Genomic DNA, 19,338 nt, shown 5'->3' on the forward strand with positions numbered 1-19,338 from the left:
TTTCAGTTCTGATCAAGAGTTACACCCAAAATGTTAACTGCCTTTCCTCTTTACAGAAGCTGATGGACCTGCTGTATATTTCCAACATTTTAGGTTTTTGTTTCAGCAATACAATTGCTCCTTGGGGAAGGAAAGAGTTAGTTGCTCAGAGTTCTCACTCACAATTGCCATTCAATGACATCCCCGTTTGAACAACATGTGCATTGATATCAGGCAAGGACAGCATCAGGCACTACCATGCTGACCCCCCACATGGTTAAATAGACTGGCCACACTCAATCAAGGGTCACACATAAATAATGACCATTTGGATGAGTATCTGGAGGATGCCTCAGTCTGTGGAACCATACCCCAGCAAAGATCAGCACCTTCAGAAGAGAGAGGGGAAAAATTGGCACAAGCAAAGTTCTTTGCATTTCAAATTATATCTGCTATGATAAATAACCTATGCTTCAATTAATTGGACCGACACAGCCTAGGACAATGCCTTCAAGAGATGATGCTGCAATAACAAATTCAATTTTCATCACCTCTCACAGAAGTCGTCAAATCATTGACCAGACACAATAAAACTGATACCAAGATTGCATCAAGATTTAATTGCAATTCTTTCCAAAACAGCACAAATTGTGTGAAAAATACAAGTCAATGCATGCTTACGATATGCCATATTCAACAAAAGGTAAACCATTATTCTTTGAAACTCAAATGGCACTTGATAGCTTAATAGGAAGCATGTGAAATTTTCATATGCCCATTTCAACTGTGGAAACATATGTTGTATTTGCGAGAGAATTTTGAGGTATGCAATGCTTGGGTGAGGTACTGGTGGTCATAGATCCATCAACGTGGGAGCTATTGAAGGTGAAGTCAAGAATATCACACAAACAGTATGCTGGCACAATATTTATCCAAGCGAGCTGGCTGAAGTGTGATTTTTCCAAGAACATACTGATATCAATAAGTTCAGTGACAATACTCTAAATGGACAAAATTCCCCGCCCCCCCCACCCCAAGTAATTAACCTTATCCCTTCCCCTATCATGAAAGAATGAGGAGAGGTTGAGTAGATTGGGACTTTACTCATTGGAGTTCAGAAGAATGAGAGGCGATCTTATTGAAACATAAGATTGTGAAGGGGCTTGATCGGGTGGATGCGGTGAGGATGTTCCCAATGATGGGTGAAACTAGAACTAGGGGGCATAATCTTAAAATAAGGGGCTGCTCATTCAAAACTGAGATGAGGAGAAACTTCTTCACTCAGAGGGTGGTAGGTTTGTGGAATGTGCTGCCCCAGAAAGCTGTGGAAGCTACATCATTAAATAAATTTAAAACAGAAATAGATAGTTTCCTAGAAGTAAAGGGAATTAAGGGTTACGGGGAGCGGGCAGGAAATTGGACATGAGTCTAGGTTCGGAATGGTCATGGCCCTGTGGGTAGTGGAGTGGGCCCAGGGGCCGTGTAGCCTGATCCTGCTCCTACTTCTTGTGTTCTAATTCTGTGTTAGATTTCAGGAGATGGTTTTATTCCTGTTCCTGGCTGGGGTGGAGATCGCCTTTACAGAAGGTAAGTACTGTAGAAAATATAGGGACAGAGTGATCTCCTGGAAGAGTTTCGATCGCCTAGATGGGTCGGAGAGGAATTTCCCAGATTTTTTCTCCGAAATTGGCCATTGGGTTTTTTAATCTGGTTTTTCGCCTCTCCCGGGAGATCACATGGGTTCGGGTGGGATGGAGAGTGATAGAAGATTTGAGGCTAGGATCAGATCAGCCATGATCTTATTGAATGGTGGAGCAGGCTCGAGGGGCCGATTGGCCTACTCCTGCTCCTATTTCTTATGTTCTTATGACTCATACTGGGTTCAATTCCTCTATTAATAGGAATTGTTCAGTTACTCAACCTGGTGCTCTAATTTGTGACCATATTCAGCAAGTGATAGGAATGTGGAGGAGCAGAGGAATCATAGAATCATACAGCACAGAGGAATTCGACCCATTGTGCTTGTTCTTTGAAAGAGTTATCCAATTAGTCCCACTCCCCTGCTCTTTCCCCATAACTCTGCAATATTTTCCCCTTCATGTATTTAAACATACAAGCCTGGAGTTTCCGCTAGGTTGTGCTGTTTTTTTCTCCCAGTGTAATTCACCCAAAATCGTCCACACCAGCGCAAAAGATCATGGAATTTCAAGCGTACAATTACGCCTAGTGCAAATTGAGTTTCCGCAATCATCTGTGCTAGTTTGAAAAACATCACACTAGAAGCTGGCCCTGCCCACAAAACTGAACACACCCCAGATCGAATTAATCACAATTGCAAGTTTCCGCTAATTGCGCCCACTTGGGGGCCTTCGAAGAGGCTCTTAAAAAAAAGGCTTAATTTTAAGTGCAAGGACACTAATAGGCACATTTTAAAAGCTTTTGCATGTAATTTTTTTTTAAATTTACTAAGAAACTGACTACTATACACCAATGCAACTAGCATATGGCTCTGAACAGTTTTTTTAAAGTCATTTTCAGTTATTTAAAATCAGGTTACTCACAGGTGGTGGACTCGACACTGAGTAAAATGCTTATTTTTTGAGATAACCCATTTTTAGCTGCATTAATAAAACTGCACCAGGTTACCACTCTTAAATATATCATCAAGGAATATTTTTTTTTTATAAAAGCAAATTATTTTTCCAACTTAGATTCTAAAACGCTGCCAAATTGCACTGGTTCACACCAGATCTTACATTGTGATATGTAAATGAGCTTGAGCTGAAACTTGAGGAAAAAAAAGTTCTCAAAACCAGCACAATTTTGGGCGCAATTTGTGCCAGATCACCGATTGTACCCAAAGCGGAAACTGCAGGTGAAGGTGTAGAAGAGACCACAATTTTGTAACACTTATAAAATAAATAATTCATGTTCGATAAATATCGGAAGTTTAAAAAAAACAGAAGTGAAAACTAGCCAGCATAAATATCTCTGTCGCACTCATCAGCTGCTCTGCTTTTTAACCACTGTACGGGCGGAAGGCACAAGACTATGCAATCGCGACCATTCCCAGCAGTACTGCATTAGCTTTCAGTGGAAGCTTGTTTAACACTGTTGGCTGGTACACTTGTAAGGAGCATAAGCCTGTTGTCCCCCAAAATCCATTCACACTTTCAGTCAATGGATAACAATTAGGTGGGAATCTTGACCAATTTTCCTATTCCATTGCCAAGAACAAGCTAAAATACAACATCCCACAATCATCCTCGTCAAGATTAACAGCAATGACCAAGTAGGAAATTACAACGCGCACTTGTGCAGCGCCATTGACTTCATATCTCAAATCTCAATAACACCTTTTGTTTGTGTAACCCATTAAAACTTCTCACAAGTTGACCATTTCCTCTGCATAGAAAATTAAAAATTGAAAGTGTTCTTCTGACTTAAACATACTGGCCCAGAATTTGCGGTCCGAATGATGGCGAACTGACAGTGTTCGCCGACATTCGGCATTTGAACTTTGGGATTTGGCTCATGCGTAAATCCTGACGTTGCGGTCTGTCATTCACAGTTCTGACAGCTGCGTGCTCTCAAAATTCTAACTTTTAAAAAATGTCAAAAAGCTTACTCACTTCCTTGTTTGCTGTCTAAGAATTGATTGGCTGCTTAGACAGCTTGTTGACTTCACAGCAGCTCGCACTAGGGGATCCCCAATAGCCTCTGTTGATTTGAACTGAACGTCGGAAAACCCAAAATTCTCGACACAGGGATTGTGAGATCTTTGTGCGAAGCTTACTGCGGGGCCAGCGACAAACACCTTTCGTTCGCCGCTGACCGCAAATTCTGGGCCACTACTTTTGGCGCTTTACCACTCCAAGTGGGGTTTCCATAGAGACCTTTCAAAAGTTATAATCCGTTGGTGAATTTGTGCTGTGCTAGCTCTAGTGTTAGCTGATGAACAGCTCTCAAAACCTATTGCAGATTTTGTTGCCACTATGATTGAACATTGTAATTTTATTTGATAATCAGCTCCCCTTTTCTCCCCTCCTGAAGGCACCACTGTTGCAGAAGAAAGGTTCAATAGCCAGGTATCTGTCACTACATCTCCCAATTAGTCATTCTTCATGAAATAAGCCTAGATAGTTAGTGTTGGCAACCCATTTGACCAAAAGAGACCCCTCGGTTCATTCTGATCTTGCACTCACCCGATGTCCACGCATGCACATTTTAACAAGCGTCAGTCATCAGGACCAAGAACAAGGCAGTTATCCCCCTCCCTACCGTAAAGATGTTGATGCCCCAAATGCCACTCCAGCTGAGATCACGTAACTCAGCACAAACCAGAAGTTGAACGTTGGACTGCGTGGTATGGCTCAGTTACACATTTCCTTTACTAACTCAATCAGGGAAGTTACTCCAATACCATTTATACTTGTCTAGTGACAGGAGTAGGTTCTTGGGTCAACCATAAGTATGGTTTTTTTTCTATAAATCTGCATTGTATGCCAACTTTTGTACACTTACATCTCTGTGCATCCAGTGGCGGCTCCGAGCTTCAGAAGAAACCGGGGTACCCAATAGAAGCTGGAAAACACACCCAAGGCCTACTGAACAATGCCACCCTTTAGAGTTGAGACCCATGCTGTAAGGAAGGTGTATCTACAGTATAAGTCAAATATCCATCACTTTTAATATTCTACCAGTACCATGCCCGAGTCTTGTAGAAACCCCAGAAACAGAAGTGCTACTCAAATCAAGGACACAGAGATGGGGAACCAGTTAGTTAAATCATGCTTGTTTTGTTTTTTGTTTTTTTAAATCTCCTGAGGCTGCTCCCAGAGTACTTCAGTAGAACTATCTCCTGATTCCCCCACTTCCAAGGTTTTGTTTTAAAGTCACAGTTGGGATGAGGAGGTAGGCTTTGAAAATGTTCTTTTTCTCCCTCACAAAGTGATTTTCCCTGTAGAAGGAAGCTATTCAATATAATAAAAGCATTCTTGTAAATAATAGATAATTAACATTGTGAAGAGATATTAAAATGAGGCCAAGTTTATAGCCACTTAAATCGCTTACCTTTCTGTATGGCGCTGTAACAGACTACACAAACACGAGCTTCCTTGTTTTCCAAATACTGCAGTTTACACTTTTGATTACAACAGGCAGCACAGAAAACCTAGAAAAGTGACTGCATCAGCGCCATTGTTAACAGAAATAGCACAGTAAAAACAAAGAATCACATTTGTTGTTTGGCACTTTTTAAGACATACAAAACTGACAAGTATGGTAGACTCCAACACAGGAAACTCAATTATTACATTCAAAGTCAATATTCAACTTCAGGTTATAATAGAAAGTGCATAAAAGGAAAAGAAGTGTGATGTGGAGAAGAGACAAAATTTATTACAAAAAAACTCTTCCAGTTTTGCAATCTCTTTCACTGGTTATATGAAAAATATAAATAGCTGAAAGGTGTGTATAGAACCAAATTTCAGGAGACTCAAAAATGTTGTATTTCAGGAAAATCACATGGATTGGCAAGACTATCAATTTTATGGTAAAAATAAATACTAGCTGGGAACCATTTTTAAAGCCAAGGATTTCATCGGGGAGGGGGGAGGGTAGTAAAATTGAAAACAAGACATTCTTGTCATTGAATAAATTGACACACACTACTCACTTTTCCACATGCTCTGCAGTGATGTCTCCTTTTTGTGAAAGTAAATCTAGCTTGGCAGTTTGCACAGTTTGGAGCTTCAGAATCTGGTATCCACTGTGGCTGGTTCTGTCCCAGTATAGCCACTTCTTTGATGAACTGTTCAGCGACACCAGTGCCTTCAGCTGCATTTCCTACATAATCATATGTGATGGAATCGTACGATGGTCCAAACACTTGTGTCCCATCTTCTGTACTAATGCCGTAATTACAAGTGGAGCTCGAAATGGATGGGCTTTGGATTGTTTCAGAAACGGCACCTTTTGTATCAATATACATTGTACACTGATCTAAACTGCCAGCAATATCCTCAGGATTATTAGTAACTAGATCATTCAGATCTCTATTTGGTGTAATTCTTGCTTGAGAATTAAATAGTTTGGGTCTAGCACCTCCAAAGTTAATTTGATTATTAAGGGTAGAGTTGGCTAGTTGATCAGCGTCAGTGGAGGACACTGTCTGACTATTTTTGGTTCTGTCTGGTTTTTGGGTTATCCCAAACAGTACATCATTTACAGCAGGTTTTACTGAACCATTTTCTGTTAGGGATGGAGTGCTCCCAGTATTTGATGTCAACCTCCCTTTTTCATGCTCAGCTGATTTAGGAGTTTCCTCTTCCCAAGGATCATGACTTATACCAACAGCCACAATATCTTCAGAAAGATTGAGAACACCATCTGTCTTGAGCAAGCCAGTTTGGCCTGTAGTAGACTCTGAAAAGCCATTAACTGATGTGACTACTACAGACTCTTTTAAACTATTCTGATCACTTTGCTCCATTAAGAACGCATCAAGCTCAGAATCACTAACCAATACATCATTTATATCATTATATCCATCTTTATGGATGTCATTGACAAAAGAAAACTCAGTTGTAAATTCTTTATAAGTTGACACTACTTCCATGTCACTTACATTATTCAATACCGCTTCAAGTGGTTTAGCTATAGTTTCTGCAACAGTATCTGAAAGTACCAAAGTTCTTTCTTGTTGCATCCACTCTGAATTAGGATATTTTTCATCCTTTTCCTCAGTCTTCTCTTCACCTTCAAAACATGTTTGTTCCTCTGAAGAGATATCACCATTATGCTCCAAATTCTGATTGGCATCATCCACAAGAGACATATCTTGATCATGTGGTTTGGAGTTCAAGTTAACAGAATCTTTAATTATGCACATTGCCGCGTTACAGTCTATAGTTTCATTATATTCTTTTTGAGGTGGGTTGGCCTGTGAATCCCGCTCTGGATCTACTGAGTTTATTGTGGATTCTGTTCCAGGAAGTGGATTAAACAAAGAATCAGCAGATTTGGTAGAATTATTCACAAGACCTATCTTATTCGTATTTTTTGTTAATCCAGCATTACATGTGTATCTTACTTTTAAAAATTCCTTTTCAACCTCTAATCCAGTTTCAACATCCTCTGACTCACAGGATGCAACACTGGCTATGTTGTTCAAATTTGCACACACAGCTAACTTTACATTGCCAGGATGCTCGAGTCTTTTGTTGGTGCAATCATCGCATCCAATATTGGCTCCAATTACAGAACTGATTTCTTTGGTTTGCTCTGAAACTACTGACAATTCTTCACTTTGTTCAGGCTGAGACAATTTTTCAAGATACTCCTCTTCCTCTTGAGCTTCATCGTCTTTGAGTTCATCAGGATTCTCGTGCTGGATTGGATATTCCTGGTTCTTTATTCCCGCATTAAAATGTCCTGAATGCTGTGGCTCAAATTCTGTACTATTATGAAAAGATATATCCAACTCCAACAGGCTTGTAATTCCTAAACTCCCTCCTCCGGAACATTCCAATTCTCCAATATGGACTGGTGGAGGGGACTGGTTAAAGTCTATCAACAGTGAGCCACTGGCCTGGTTCTCAATCGGCTTAATTTCTGGTTCATCACCAACCTCGTGACCATTTGTTTCATGGGTCACACTTTCAGTGTCACTAATTAAGTCACAGATGGGTCCACTGCCTCTACTGTGGCTGAACTGCTCTGCGTCACCAGATGCTCTGCTATCAACAGTAGACAACAAGTCTAACCCTGTTAGAGTTTTTTGTGATTGTGGCAATGCTGAAGTTTCTCGAAGGTCAACATTACATGGCAACAATGAATCTGACCCAAGCTGACTTTCAGATGCATCAAATGAGGGGGTGTCGACTGTAGTCTGTGCAGCGGCTGCAGGCAAGTCTGTTAAGTACTTTGAGTTTGAGTGAAGAGATGGATAGTCTGAAGATATGGGCCCTCCTACAGCAGTCTTGTAAAAATCATTTTCATCTTTAAAAAAAAACCAGGACAAATCCCCAAAAATTAAATTACAAAGTTTGCATGAAGTCCAAAATTAACAGTAGGGAAACTTGCAAAACGTGCATTATGAATTGCAGTGCCTGAATATGCAGATACCCTAATTTGGGCATAAAAAAAAATAATAAATCACTAAATATTGTACAAAAATAGAATAACTGAACTGTCTAGGGAAATAAATAATCACCATTAGTAAATGCACCTACCAAATGCTAAAGAAGGTTTTATACATGTACTTAATTTTTAATAAATAAAAGATACCACAGAATACATAATTGTTGTGAATTACTGTGTAGTTAAGAACAAATGGTCAAGCTTACTCATACAAATCTAGTGTCTTACTGGATAACTAGCCTCAGGATTGGATGGTTAAGGGGAAATAAAAATTAAATTCACTTTCCATGTTTTACACAACATTAGATAAAGTAACAAAAACTATTAATGACAAAGTGTATTAACTAGTAAGGAGATGTTGGCTAGAAAAACACACATGGCAGGTAGCATAGAGAATTAAACAGCCATATCATCATGCTGATAGGGAAAGGTGCTGGGTTGAGGCCAAGCACTTCCTCACAAGGGGCTTGGAGGAAAGGGGAAAAAGAAAAAAGGGAAGCATCCAATTTCAGCCTTCATAGCCAGTCAGTCAGTCAGTCAGTCATCTTCACATACACTTTAGCCACCACTGACAGGGCTATTGCCAGATATCTCCTCCACCTGCTCAGCTATGGCATGGCTCAGGCATGCCAGGTCCAACCCAGTAAAGAATGATGGAATGGAAGTAGTCAATTTGATGGTTAAAAAGTCCAAAATTAAATGAGATTAAGCAGTGAAGTGAGCTTTACATTGCAATCAGTCCTTGCTATATTTGGTCTGGGAGCATTTAACAGACACATGCAAAACATCACAAAGTTCATCCTTAAGCACAAATGTAATTCATATTCGTGGACAACTTTACAAAGGGGGGAAAACTCTACAAAAGAGGTAGCAGCACATACATCTAGTCTCATCGAACAGCTCGTTCTTGTTCACCCCCACCCAAGTTCTTGACCTCTGCAACACTAATGTGAGGAAGTGTCAAAAGAGATGCCAAGCACTATCACGATAAGTGGGAGGAAAGGGGAAAATTTCAGAGTTGCATCTCTGGACTGCTCTTGCACAACTCAAAGCATCAGTTAAACTTAGAGCCCCGAAGCAGGCTACCCACCCTCTCGGGTACAAGAGCTGAAAGGGAAGGAAAAAAAATTAAAGGCTTCATGTGCTAAAGGAAAAAAAATACAACCAACCTGGATTTTGCTCAAATTCATCAAGTAATTTGTCCAGGTCACAAACTGCTGATTTAAAGTAGCTGTCCATTCTGGGTGCTTATAACTCTTGTATAGCGCCTCCTTTCTCCTGTAAGAATGAACAAAATAGAGCTTTTTTTTTTTAAAAAGGATTCCGTTCTTTTATCCAGTGATGGGCAAGGTGTAAAGTCATCAAATGTTACATTCCCTACAGCCTCTGCATTCACATGATCCTCTCAAAAGGAATGGTCAAGCAAACATACCATATTGACAGATACCACAAATAAAATTCACTAATTTATCCCACAAGAACAAGTACACATGCAGGAAGGTAACTCAGAAGCAGTAGACTTCAAGAAAATTGGAACAAGACGTGAGCAACACAACTAGATCATGTAATTTCTGTGCACTGCCATATCTATCATACAGCAAACTTAAAAACAGACCACTTGAGGAGGCCAAGGGGAAGGAGGAACAAGGGCACTCAAGAAACATTTAACCAAATCCCTGCCAATAATCTGTGCTATTATTCAAATGAATATGGTCACTAACAAGATTAGTTCTACTGAGACTGCTGGAAAACAATCATTAAAACTCAAAAAGCAAAAAGCTGAATTTTAAAAATATAAAAAGGGAAATCAATCAAAAAACTACAACTGTTAGGTAGCAGATAAGTGCAAGTCAAGGATGTACTATGTATAAAACCAATAGCTAATTTTAAATGGAAAAACAATTAAATTGCATTACTAAAAATTGGAAAATGGAGAAAAGAATACTGTCCATTCTCTCAAAGAATGAAACAAGGAGTGAACAAAACTAATAGCCTGTCTTGTCAGTGCAACAAATACATGAAGTACAAGTAAAATGCTATCAATACAGATCTGCACTTGGTAAACGGGCAGCAGCTACTGACTATTATTCAGTGGATAGAGAAGGATCGGATGGAAAGCAAGACATTTTAAACAGCATTTTAACTTGCTCAATAGACAGATTGTTCGACATATATACTAACGTGTGCAGATTCTAAAGGATACACAGGAAGATGTCCTGCCGTCCCAATACCAAGTCACAAAAACAATTACATCTAGTATGCTTCAAAAGGCATTGTACTAAAGAATGACAATGGCATGCTCGCTTTAGTGGCAGCTACACATTGTAGTTAATATTACGAACTTTGTAATTTTAGGTTCGCAGCTTTCCTAATTTTTTTTTTTTTTTTTTTTAAATAAAAAGAAACCCATTTTTAAAAATCTGACATGGTTTCTCCCTAGCATTGCTGCCATTTTGGAAAGATAATTAAGCAAGATTCAAGAGTATCCCACATATTCACTTATCAACTCATCAGTTATACAAGGATGCTCCAGGAAATGGAAAAATCAGAAAAGACCATATACTTGATCTAAATGGATCAAGCAATTTATCAGATTATTGCAGAGAGAGGACGTGGATGGAACCTGTGAGCAATGCTGGTGACTACAGCTCCTTTCCTATCGGTGAAGATTTTGTTTTATTAACCAGGTGTACCCCAGCAGCTACTTATAGGTTTGCAAACCAAACTGCGGAGACATCCACATAGGCAGAGTTTCAGATTGGCAGATATGCAGTGGACGTTCTTTCCACAGAGCAACACATCCCACAAAACCACGTTGAGAGTGTTTAGGTGCAAGTTGACAAGAACTAAGACACAGACATCCTCGAATAAATACTGGAGTACATCTACAGCTAAAACGATGGAACTTAGCAGCATAAAGCAGAGTTTCCCGTTTCTCCAACCAGAACCACTCTACCCATTGGGGCATTGGTTTGCAGGGTTATCGGAGAACAAATGGAAAGAACCAGAGCTAGATAGGTGTATCCCTCCAAGTCCTATTAATGAACAAGACTGGCTGGTCAATCACCAATAGCTCCTTCAAGTACTGCAGACCTACCTGGCTCAGGTATTGAGTTATCAAGTGCCACAGAGGGTTGATGGCTCCGATATTCCATTGCCAAGTGCATCAATTTGGAGCCAACGCAGCCCCAGAAACCCCACTTACCACTTCTCCCCAGAGCAGTCACTTGATGATCAGCCCACTGCAAAGGAGATTCACGGCCTGGGCAGGTAAACAGTTACCACAAGCTACATGATGAACAGCACAACTCAACAGAAAAAGTCCAGATCCACCATTACCTTTCTCCCAACCACACATACTCCAATCAATGGTTCCACCAGTCAGATATGCTAAACCTTTATAAAAGTTATGCTAAACCATTATAAATCACTGGTTAGACCTCAGCTGGAGCATTGTGTCCAATTCTGAGCATCACACTAAAGGATGTCAAGGCCTTAGAGAGGATGCAGAGGAGATTTACTTGAATAGTACCAGGGATGAGGGACTTCAGTAACGTGGAGAGACTAGCAAAGCTGGGATTGTTCTTCTTAGAGCAAAGAAGGTTAAGGGGAGATTTAATAGGTGTTCAAAATTATGAAGGGTTTTGATAAGAGTAAATAAGGAGAAACTTTTTCCACTGGCAGAAAGATTGGTAACCAGAGGACAAAGGCAATTGGTAAAAGAGCCAGAGGTGAGATGAGGAGAATTATTTTACACAGTGAGTTATGATGACCTGGAATGCACTGCCTGAAAGGGTAGAAGCAGATTCAACAGTAACTTTCAAAAGGAAATTAGATGAATGTTTGAAGGGGAGAAAATTGCTGGACTATAGGGAAAGAGCAGGGGATTGGGACTAATTGGATAATTATTTCAAAGAGCTGGTACAGGCATGATGATCCAAATGGCCTCTTTGTGTGCTGTAAGATTGTAAGATTGAGCAGTAGCTGCTTGCCCCTCTACAATCCACTTATGGTAGACATCAAACCTTACATACAGGATCACATGTTCTCATACCTGGCCTCCAGGTATTGCCTTTTAGTTGCCATCTGAAGTTTTGTCATCTGCTTTGCAACACACCTGCTTTTAGTGCGGTGAAAAATCTACACACAATAGTTTAAATGTTCTAGATGTCCAAATCCAATGCATTGAGACCACCTACAAGTGGAGGCCCGCAGGGATCAGTGTTAAGGTTGTTACTCTTCATGAAATATATCAATGATTTGAATAAAAGGCTGCAGGGGTACTGCCTGCAAGTTTGTGGATATGCTAGTGTCAGATCACGAGAAGAAACAATTACAATTTGATCTAGGTAGAATAGGAGAATGGGCCCAGCTGTTAGATGACATTTAATGTTGACAAATATATAGTGTAATGCATGCTGGTGGTGCTAATGTCAAGCATGTGTACACCATTCTAAGCTCTGAATTAAAATCTGTTGAAAAGGAAAGAGACCTCTGTGTTATAGTGTACAAGTTTCTAAAAAGGTCCACAGCCAGTGCAGAGAGGATATAGTGAAAGCAAATAGGGCAATAGGATGCACAGCAAGAACGATCCAATATAAAACAAAGAGCAGCATAATGTCCTTGTACAAGATATTGGTTATACCCATCTAGAATTCTGTGTCCAGTTCTGGTCCCCTCATGGTGGGAGATATAAAGGCCCTAAAAAAGACTCCCTGAAAACTTCTCAGATTGAGATGAAAGGTCATCGACCTGAAATGTTGACTGCTTCTCCCTCCAGAGATGCTACTTGACCTGCTGAGTGTTTCCACCATTTTATGTTTTATTCACCAACGTCAGTGTTCTTGCTCAGGCCAACATCCCCAGCATCGAAGCTTTGACTACGCTCAATCAGCTCCGATGGACGGGTTACATTGTCCGCATGCCCGATACGAGATTCCCAAAACAAGCGCGCTACTCGGAGCTCTGGCACGGCAAGAGAGTCCCAGGTGGGCAGAGGAAACGCTTCAAGGACACCCTCAAAGCACAACTGAAAAAGTGTAACATCCCCATCGACACCTGGGAATCCCTGGCCCAAGACCGCACAAAGTGGAGGAGAAGCATCCAGGAAGGCGCCGAACACAGAGTCTCTTCGCCGGGAGCAAGCGGAAGCCAAACGCAGGCAGTGCACGGAGCACACGTCAACCCAAGCACTCCACCCACCAATTTATTGCGTGGCGCTGGGCTACTGCAAACATTTGCAAGAAAACTCCTTTGAAAAATGCTAATAGCCAGATAAAAAGATTGAAACTTTCTCAATCTATTATACAAATGTGCACACATAGTAACTTAAAATTCTTCACATTAACTTATGTATTATGAGAAAACACTATGGAGCAGAGATGACCAAGAGGTTTAATAGAAGTTTATAAAATTATGAAAGGGTAAAACTAAGGAAAAACTCTTTCCGTTGCCTGCAAAGTTACCAATTTAAAACAGTCACTAAGGGAGAGGAGAGAAGTTATGAGAAATTTCTTTATGTTGGGAGCATGAAATGTTTTGCCACAGGGAGTGACTAAAGGAGAGACCATTGCACCTTAAGGGAAAGCTGGATGAGCATTTGAACAAAGGAAGATACAGGGCTATGAGAGCAGAACAGTAGGATTAGTTTCGAATTGCTCAAGCAAAAGGCCACCAGACATGATGGACTGAATAGCCGCCTTCTACACTGTAAACTACTATGCTTATTTTACATTTTTCTACCCAAGGGCAACGTTTGCCTTGCAGGGGCCCCCATGTAAATGTTTAGTTTTGAGCCCCCAACTTCTACTAGACAAACTTACTGGATATGCTCACAGGATCCGGTGCAATTGCACAGATTGCATTGCCCCAACATCCCTTGTTTCTTACAATACTCTTTAGATGAGGAAAGGAAATAGCGAAATCAGTTAAATTAAGAATGCTTGAATTTTATGGATTCTCGTAATTCTTCACTTTAAATTGTTCCCCGCACCAGTAACCACCAAGACTTTACTGTGGTGTTTTTATAGTTCAGAATGTTCTCTCCAAACAAATGTTTCGGAATGTCAAAATTTAGTTACACTGTTGGGTGGCGTTTACAGTTCAAAAATTTGGCACTGCCCGTTTTTGAAATACTGACGACAGCAATAATCAGGGCAGAAAATCTCCACTATAAACCTGGAGCTGACACTCTCCCAACCAGAATAATATAATTTAGAACTGGCTAAATATCTAAAAGCGCAGCTCTGATAACCGAGTCCTCAACTTTGGGAAACTGCCAAGAATACCAGTTAAACCCGATGACCATGGTATCAGCTCCGAGCACACAATGTCTGAAAACACACCACTTCCTTCTGTACTTCAACAAAATTCAAAATTAGTGGAGCCAAAGTAACCCAAACATACAAAGAATTAGATTAAATTGGTCAGGGAGAGGACAGTCGGCCAAAATTCTTGCCCTTTCGCTATCCCCCCAGCCCCGTTTTGAGATCCGGCGAGGCAGGATGGGGCTGCGTGATCCCGCCCCCGACAAAGAGAGACGTCCACGGTCAGCGCCCGGCTACACCCAACCGCAGCTAACCGGGGTCCAGCTGCCAGGAAGGGCGGCTGAGAGAGAAACCAATAAATTCAAACCTGCAATCATCCTCCCGGGGGCCGCAATCTCCTACGAGCTGCGGCCAGGGACTCGGCACTGCCAGGGGAAAGAGAGGAGGCTGGGCTCGGGAAGGCCGTGGGTGGGCCCCGTTTATTTATGTATTTATTTTTTAAACTCGCCTACGAGCTCAGCTCGGTGTGGCGGAAATCGTTAACCAGAGCCGGGTAAATTTGCCGTTGCTGCCGCGGCAGGGCCCGAGGATTGATGGACGTGGCCTCACCGTCAACACTTACCATGTCCAATCTTCACCCGACCCGGAGCCAGAGCAGGCGCCTGCGCAGTTCAGAGTGACCTCGCGTTGGGGGTCAGAGGTAACCATAGAAACCGGGCGCTGCCTGGGCCTCCTCCGGTTCCCGTTCGCCGCTCAGCCCGGCCTCCGACTCGCCACAACAACTTGTATTTATATAGCGCCTTTAACGTAGTAAAGCGTCCCAAGGCGCTTCGCTGGAGTATTATAAGACAAAAAAAGTTGAGACCGAGCCACATAAGGAGAAACTAGGGCAGATGATCAAAAGCTTGGTCAAAGAGGTAGGTTTTAAGGAGTGCCTTAAAGGAGTTAAAAGAGGTAGAGAGGTTTAGGGAGGGAATTCCATCCGTTCACCTTAAACCAGCATTGTGTAAACAGGTGCCATCGACCCATTCATCATTTGCACAGGTGCCAGCCAGCCACCCGCTCGGCGGGTAAGTCAACACCATTCACAATCCGCTCACCACTTAAACTGGCAATAGTCAACCCTCACACCGTTTAAAGCCGTGATCAACACTCCGCCCTTACACAGACAGCAGTGGCAACCCCACTTCCGGCTTAAACAGACACCGCACTAAGGTTGCCAACCCTCCAGGCTTGACCTGGAGTCTCCAGGAATTGAAGATTAATCTCCAGGACTCTGCTGCGAGCAGCCCTGGAGAAAAATCATAGGGGTATAAAAAATGAGTTATTTTCATTTTCTTTGAACACTTCTGGTTATTAGTTATAAAAATATTGTTGATGGGAAACGAGGCTGTTTAACTGACGGTCAAGAATCATCCAGTTGGGTAATGAAGAGCTTTTCACTTTCCAATTGATGTAGGAAGACAGTGTGACATGAGGATAGACGTGTTCGGTGACCAGTGGTGGGATCGTGGGGACGGGGCAGTTGGAGGCAGGAGGACATGTGTTGAAACCCCCAGGAATACATTCAACCAGAGTTGGTAACCGTACACCAGACACCCACGACCAGTAACCTCCACAATTCAAATGGCGCCAAAAACCCAATCACCGCGTAAACCAGCACCAAATCCCTCATCCTTAAAGCAGTGCCAGGAACCTATTCATCTCATAAACAGATAACAGGACAGGAAATAACAGTTAACCTATTCCATGCATGAACCACTGCCATCAACCCAGTCATTCCTTAACGGGCAACTAAACAATAACAACTTACATTTAGGCAGCCAATTTACGCACAGCAAGGTCCCACAAACCACAGTGTGATAATGACCAGAATATCTGTCTTAGGTGTTGGTTGAAGGATAAATGTTGGCCAGGACATTGGGAAAATTCCCCTCCTCTTTCAATAATGCCATGGAATCTTTTCCATTCATCTGATTTAGGGAGGGAATTCCAGAGTGTACATAAGAACTGGAGCAGGAGTAGGCCATACAACCTCTCAAGCCTGCTCCGCCATTCAAGAAACATAGAAACACAGAAGATAGGAGCAGGAGTAGGCCATTCGGCCCCTCGAGCCTGCTCCGCCATTCAACGAGATCATGGCTGATCATCCAAATTCAGTACCCTGTCCCTGCCTTCTCCCCATATCCCTTGATCCCTTTAGCCTTAAGAAATACATCTAACTCCTTCTTGAATATATTTAATGAATTTGCCTCAACTGCCTTGTGTGGTAGAGAATTCCACAGGTTCACCATTCTCTGGGTGAAGAAATTCCTCCTCATCTCTGTCCTAAATGGCTTACCCCTTATCCTTAGACTGTGACCCCTGGTTCTGGACTCCCCAACCATCGGGAACATCCTTCCTGCATCTAGTCTGTCTAGTCCTGTTAGAATTTTATAAGTTTCAATGAGATCCCCTCTCATTCTTCTAAACTCCAGCGAGTATAAGCCCAATCGACCCAATCTCTCCTCATACATCATTCTCCCAGGTATCAGCCTGGTGAATCTTCGCTGCACTCTCTCCATGGCAAGAACATCCTTCCTCAGATAAGGCAACCAAAACTGCACACAATACTCAAGGTGTGGTCTCACCAAGGCCCTGTACAACTGCAGCAAGACATCCTTGCTCCTGTACTCAAACCCTCTCGCTACGAAGGCCAACATACCATTTGCCTTCTTAACCGCCTGCTGCACCTGCATGCTTACCTTCAGTGACTGGTGCACAAGGACACCCAGGTCTCGTTGCACTTCCCCTTCTCCCAATCTATTGCCATTCAGACAATAATCTGCCTTCCTGTTTTTGCCACCAAAGTGGATAACCTCGCATTTATCCACGTTATATTGCATCTACCATGCTTCTGCCCAATCATCCAACCTGTCCAAATCATACTGGAGTTTCTCGGCATCCTCCTCACAGCACACACGCCCACCCAGCTTTGTGTCGTCTGCAAATTTGGAGATATTACATCTAGTTCCCTCGTCTAGATCATTTATATATATTGTGAATAGCTGGGGTCCTAGGACCGATCCCTGTGGTACCCCACTAGTCACTGCCTGCCACTCGGAAAAAGACCCGTTTATTCCAACTCTTTGCTTTCTGTCTGCCAACCAGTTCTCTATCCAAGTCAACACCTTGCCCCCAATCCCATGTGCCTTAACTTTACACACTAATCTCTTATGCGGGACCTTATCGAAAGCCTTCTGAAAGTCCAAATACACCACATCCACTGGTTCTCCCTTATCTATTTTACTAGTTGCATCCTCAAAAAATTCCAGTAGATTAGTCAAGCACGATTTACCTTTTGTAAATCCATGTTGACTTTGTCCGATCCTGTCACTGTTTTCCAAGTGCTCTGCTATTACATCTTTTATAATGGACTTTAGCATTTTCCCCACGACCGATGTCAGGCTTACCGGTCTATAATTCCCCGTTTTCTCTCTACCACCTTTTTTGAATAGTGGGGTAACATTAGCTACCCTCCAATCCATGGGTATTGTTCCAGAGTCTATTGAATTTTGGAAGATGACCAGCAATACATCTACTATTTCTAGGGCCACTTCCTTAAGTACCCTAGGATGTAGATTATCAGGTCCTGGGGATTTATTGGCCTTCAATCCCGTCAATTTCCCTAACACCATTTCCCTACAAATACTGATTTCTTTCAGTTCCTCCCCCTCATTAGACCCTATGTTTCCCGACATCTCTGGGAGGTTATTTGTGTCCTCCTTTGTGAAGACAGAACCAAAGTATGTATTTAATTGGTCTGCCATTTCTTTGTTCCCCATTATAAATTCCCCTGATTCTGACTGCAAGGGACCTACGCTTCACTCCACCAATCTTTTTCTCTTCACATATCTATAAAAGTTTTACAGTCAGTTTTTATGTTCCCTGCAAGCTTACTCTCATACTCTCTTTTCCTCCTCTTAATTAATCCCTTTGTCCTCCTTTGTTGAATCCTAAACTGCTCCCAATCCTCAAGTTTACTGTTTTTTCTGGCCAATTTATATGTCCTCTCCTTGGATCTTCTGCTATCCCTAATTTCCCTTGTTAGCCACGGTTGAGTCACCTTTTTTGTTTTATTTTTATGCCAAACTGGGATGAACAAATTCTGTAGTTCATCCATGTGATCTTTGAATGTTTGCTATTGCCTATCCACCGTCAACCCTTTGAGTGACATTCCCCAATCAATCCTACCCAACTCGCGCCTCATACCATCGTAGTTTCCTTTATTTAAATTCAGGACCCTAGTCTCTGAGTCAACTACTTCACTCTCCATCTTAATGAAGAATTCTATCATATTATGATCGCTCCGACTCAAGGGGCCTCGCAGAACAAGATTGCTAATTAATCCTTTCGCATTACATAATACCCAGTCTAAGATGGTCTGATCTCTAGTTGGTTCCTCGACATATTGGTCCAGGAAACCATCCCGTATACACTCCAGGAATTCCTCCTCCACAGTATTGTTACTAATTTGGTTAGCCCAATCTATATGTACATTAAAGTCACCCATGATAACTGCTGTGCCCTTATTGCACACTTCTCTAATTTCCCTTTTAATGCCATCCCCAACCTCCGCATTACTGTTTGGAGGTCTATATTACCACTCCCACTAACGTTTTCTGCCCCTTGGTATTTCTCAGTTCTACCCATACAGATTCCACATCATCAGAGCTAATATCTTTCCTTACAATTGTGTTAATCCCCTCTTTAACCAGCAATGCTACCCCACCCCCTTTTCCTTTTTGCCTATCTTTCCTGAATATTGAATACCCCTGGAGTTCCCAGCCTTGGTCACCCTGGAGCCATGTTTCCGTAATCCCAATCATATCATATTCGTTTACATCTATTTGCGCAGCTAATTCATCCACCTTATTACGAATGCTCCTCACATTAAGACACAAAGCCTTCA

The 19,338-nt window shown here is 41.9% G+C and overlaps 1 protein-coding gene across 6 annotated transcripts in view; it reads right to left on the reverse strand.

The window, feature by feature from the left end:
- LOC147124576 (zinc finger FYVE domain-containing protein 16-like) overlaps nucleotides 1-15,147 on the reverse strand; it is a 108,167-nt gene extending 93,020 nt beyond the window's left edge. For 3 of the 6 annotated variants that reach the window (XM_085989693.1, XM_085989684.1, XM_085989703.1), the window contains exons 1-4: nucleotides 15,010-15,147; nucleotides 9,291-9,399; nucleotides 5,657-7,980; nucleotides 5,053-5,152 (exon numbers count right to left, since the gene is read on the reverse strand). In XM_085989693.1, the coding sequence (XP_085845819.1) occupies nucleotides 5,053-5,152; nucleotides 5,657-7,980; nucleotides 9,291-9,360 (2,494 nt within the window). In that variant the 5' untranslated portion in view covers nucleotides 9,361-9,399; nucleotides 15,010-15,147. Of the gene's footprint in view, nucleotides 1-5,052; nucleotides 5,153-5,656; nucleotides 7,981-9,290; nucleotides 9,400-14,754; nucleotides 14,970-15,009 lie in introns of those variants that run through there. The other 3 variants (XM_085989664.1, XM_085989712.1, XM_085989675.1) reach the window with 3 other exon arrangements.
- Nucleotides 15,148-19,338: the final 4,191 nt, after the last annotated feature.

The sequence above is a fragment of the Somniosus microcephalus genome, chromosome 1, assembly GCF_052327205.1.
Source record: "Somniosus microcephalus isolate GS21.2 chromosome 1, FLI_Smic_1.0, whole genome shotgun sequence".
Classification (NCBI taxonomy): domain Eukaryota; kingdom Metazoa; phylum Chordata; class Chondrichthyes; order Squaliformes; family Somniosidae; genus Somniosus; species Somniosus microcephalus.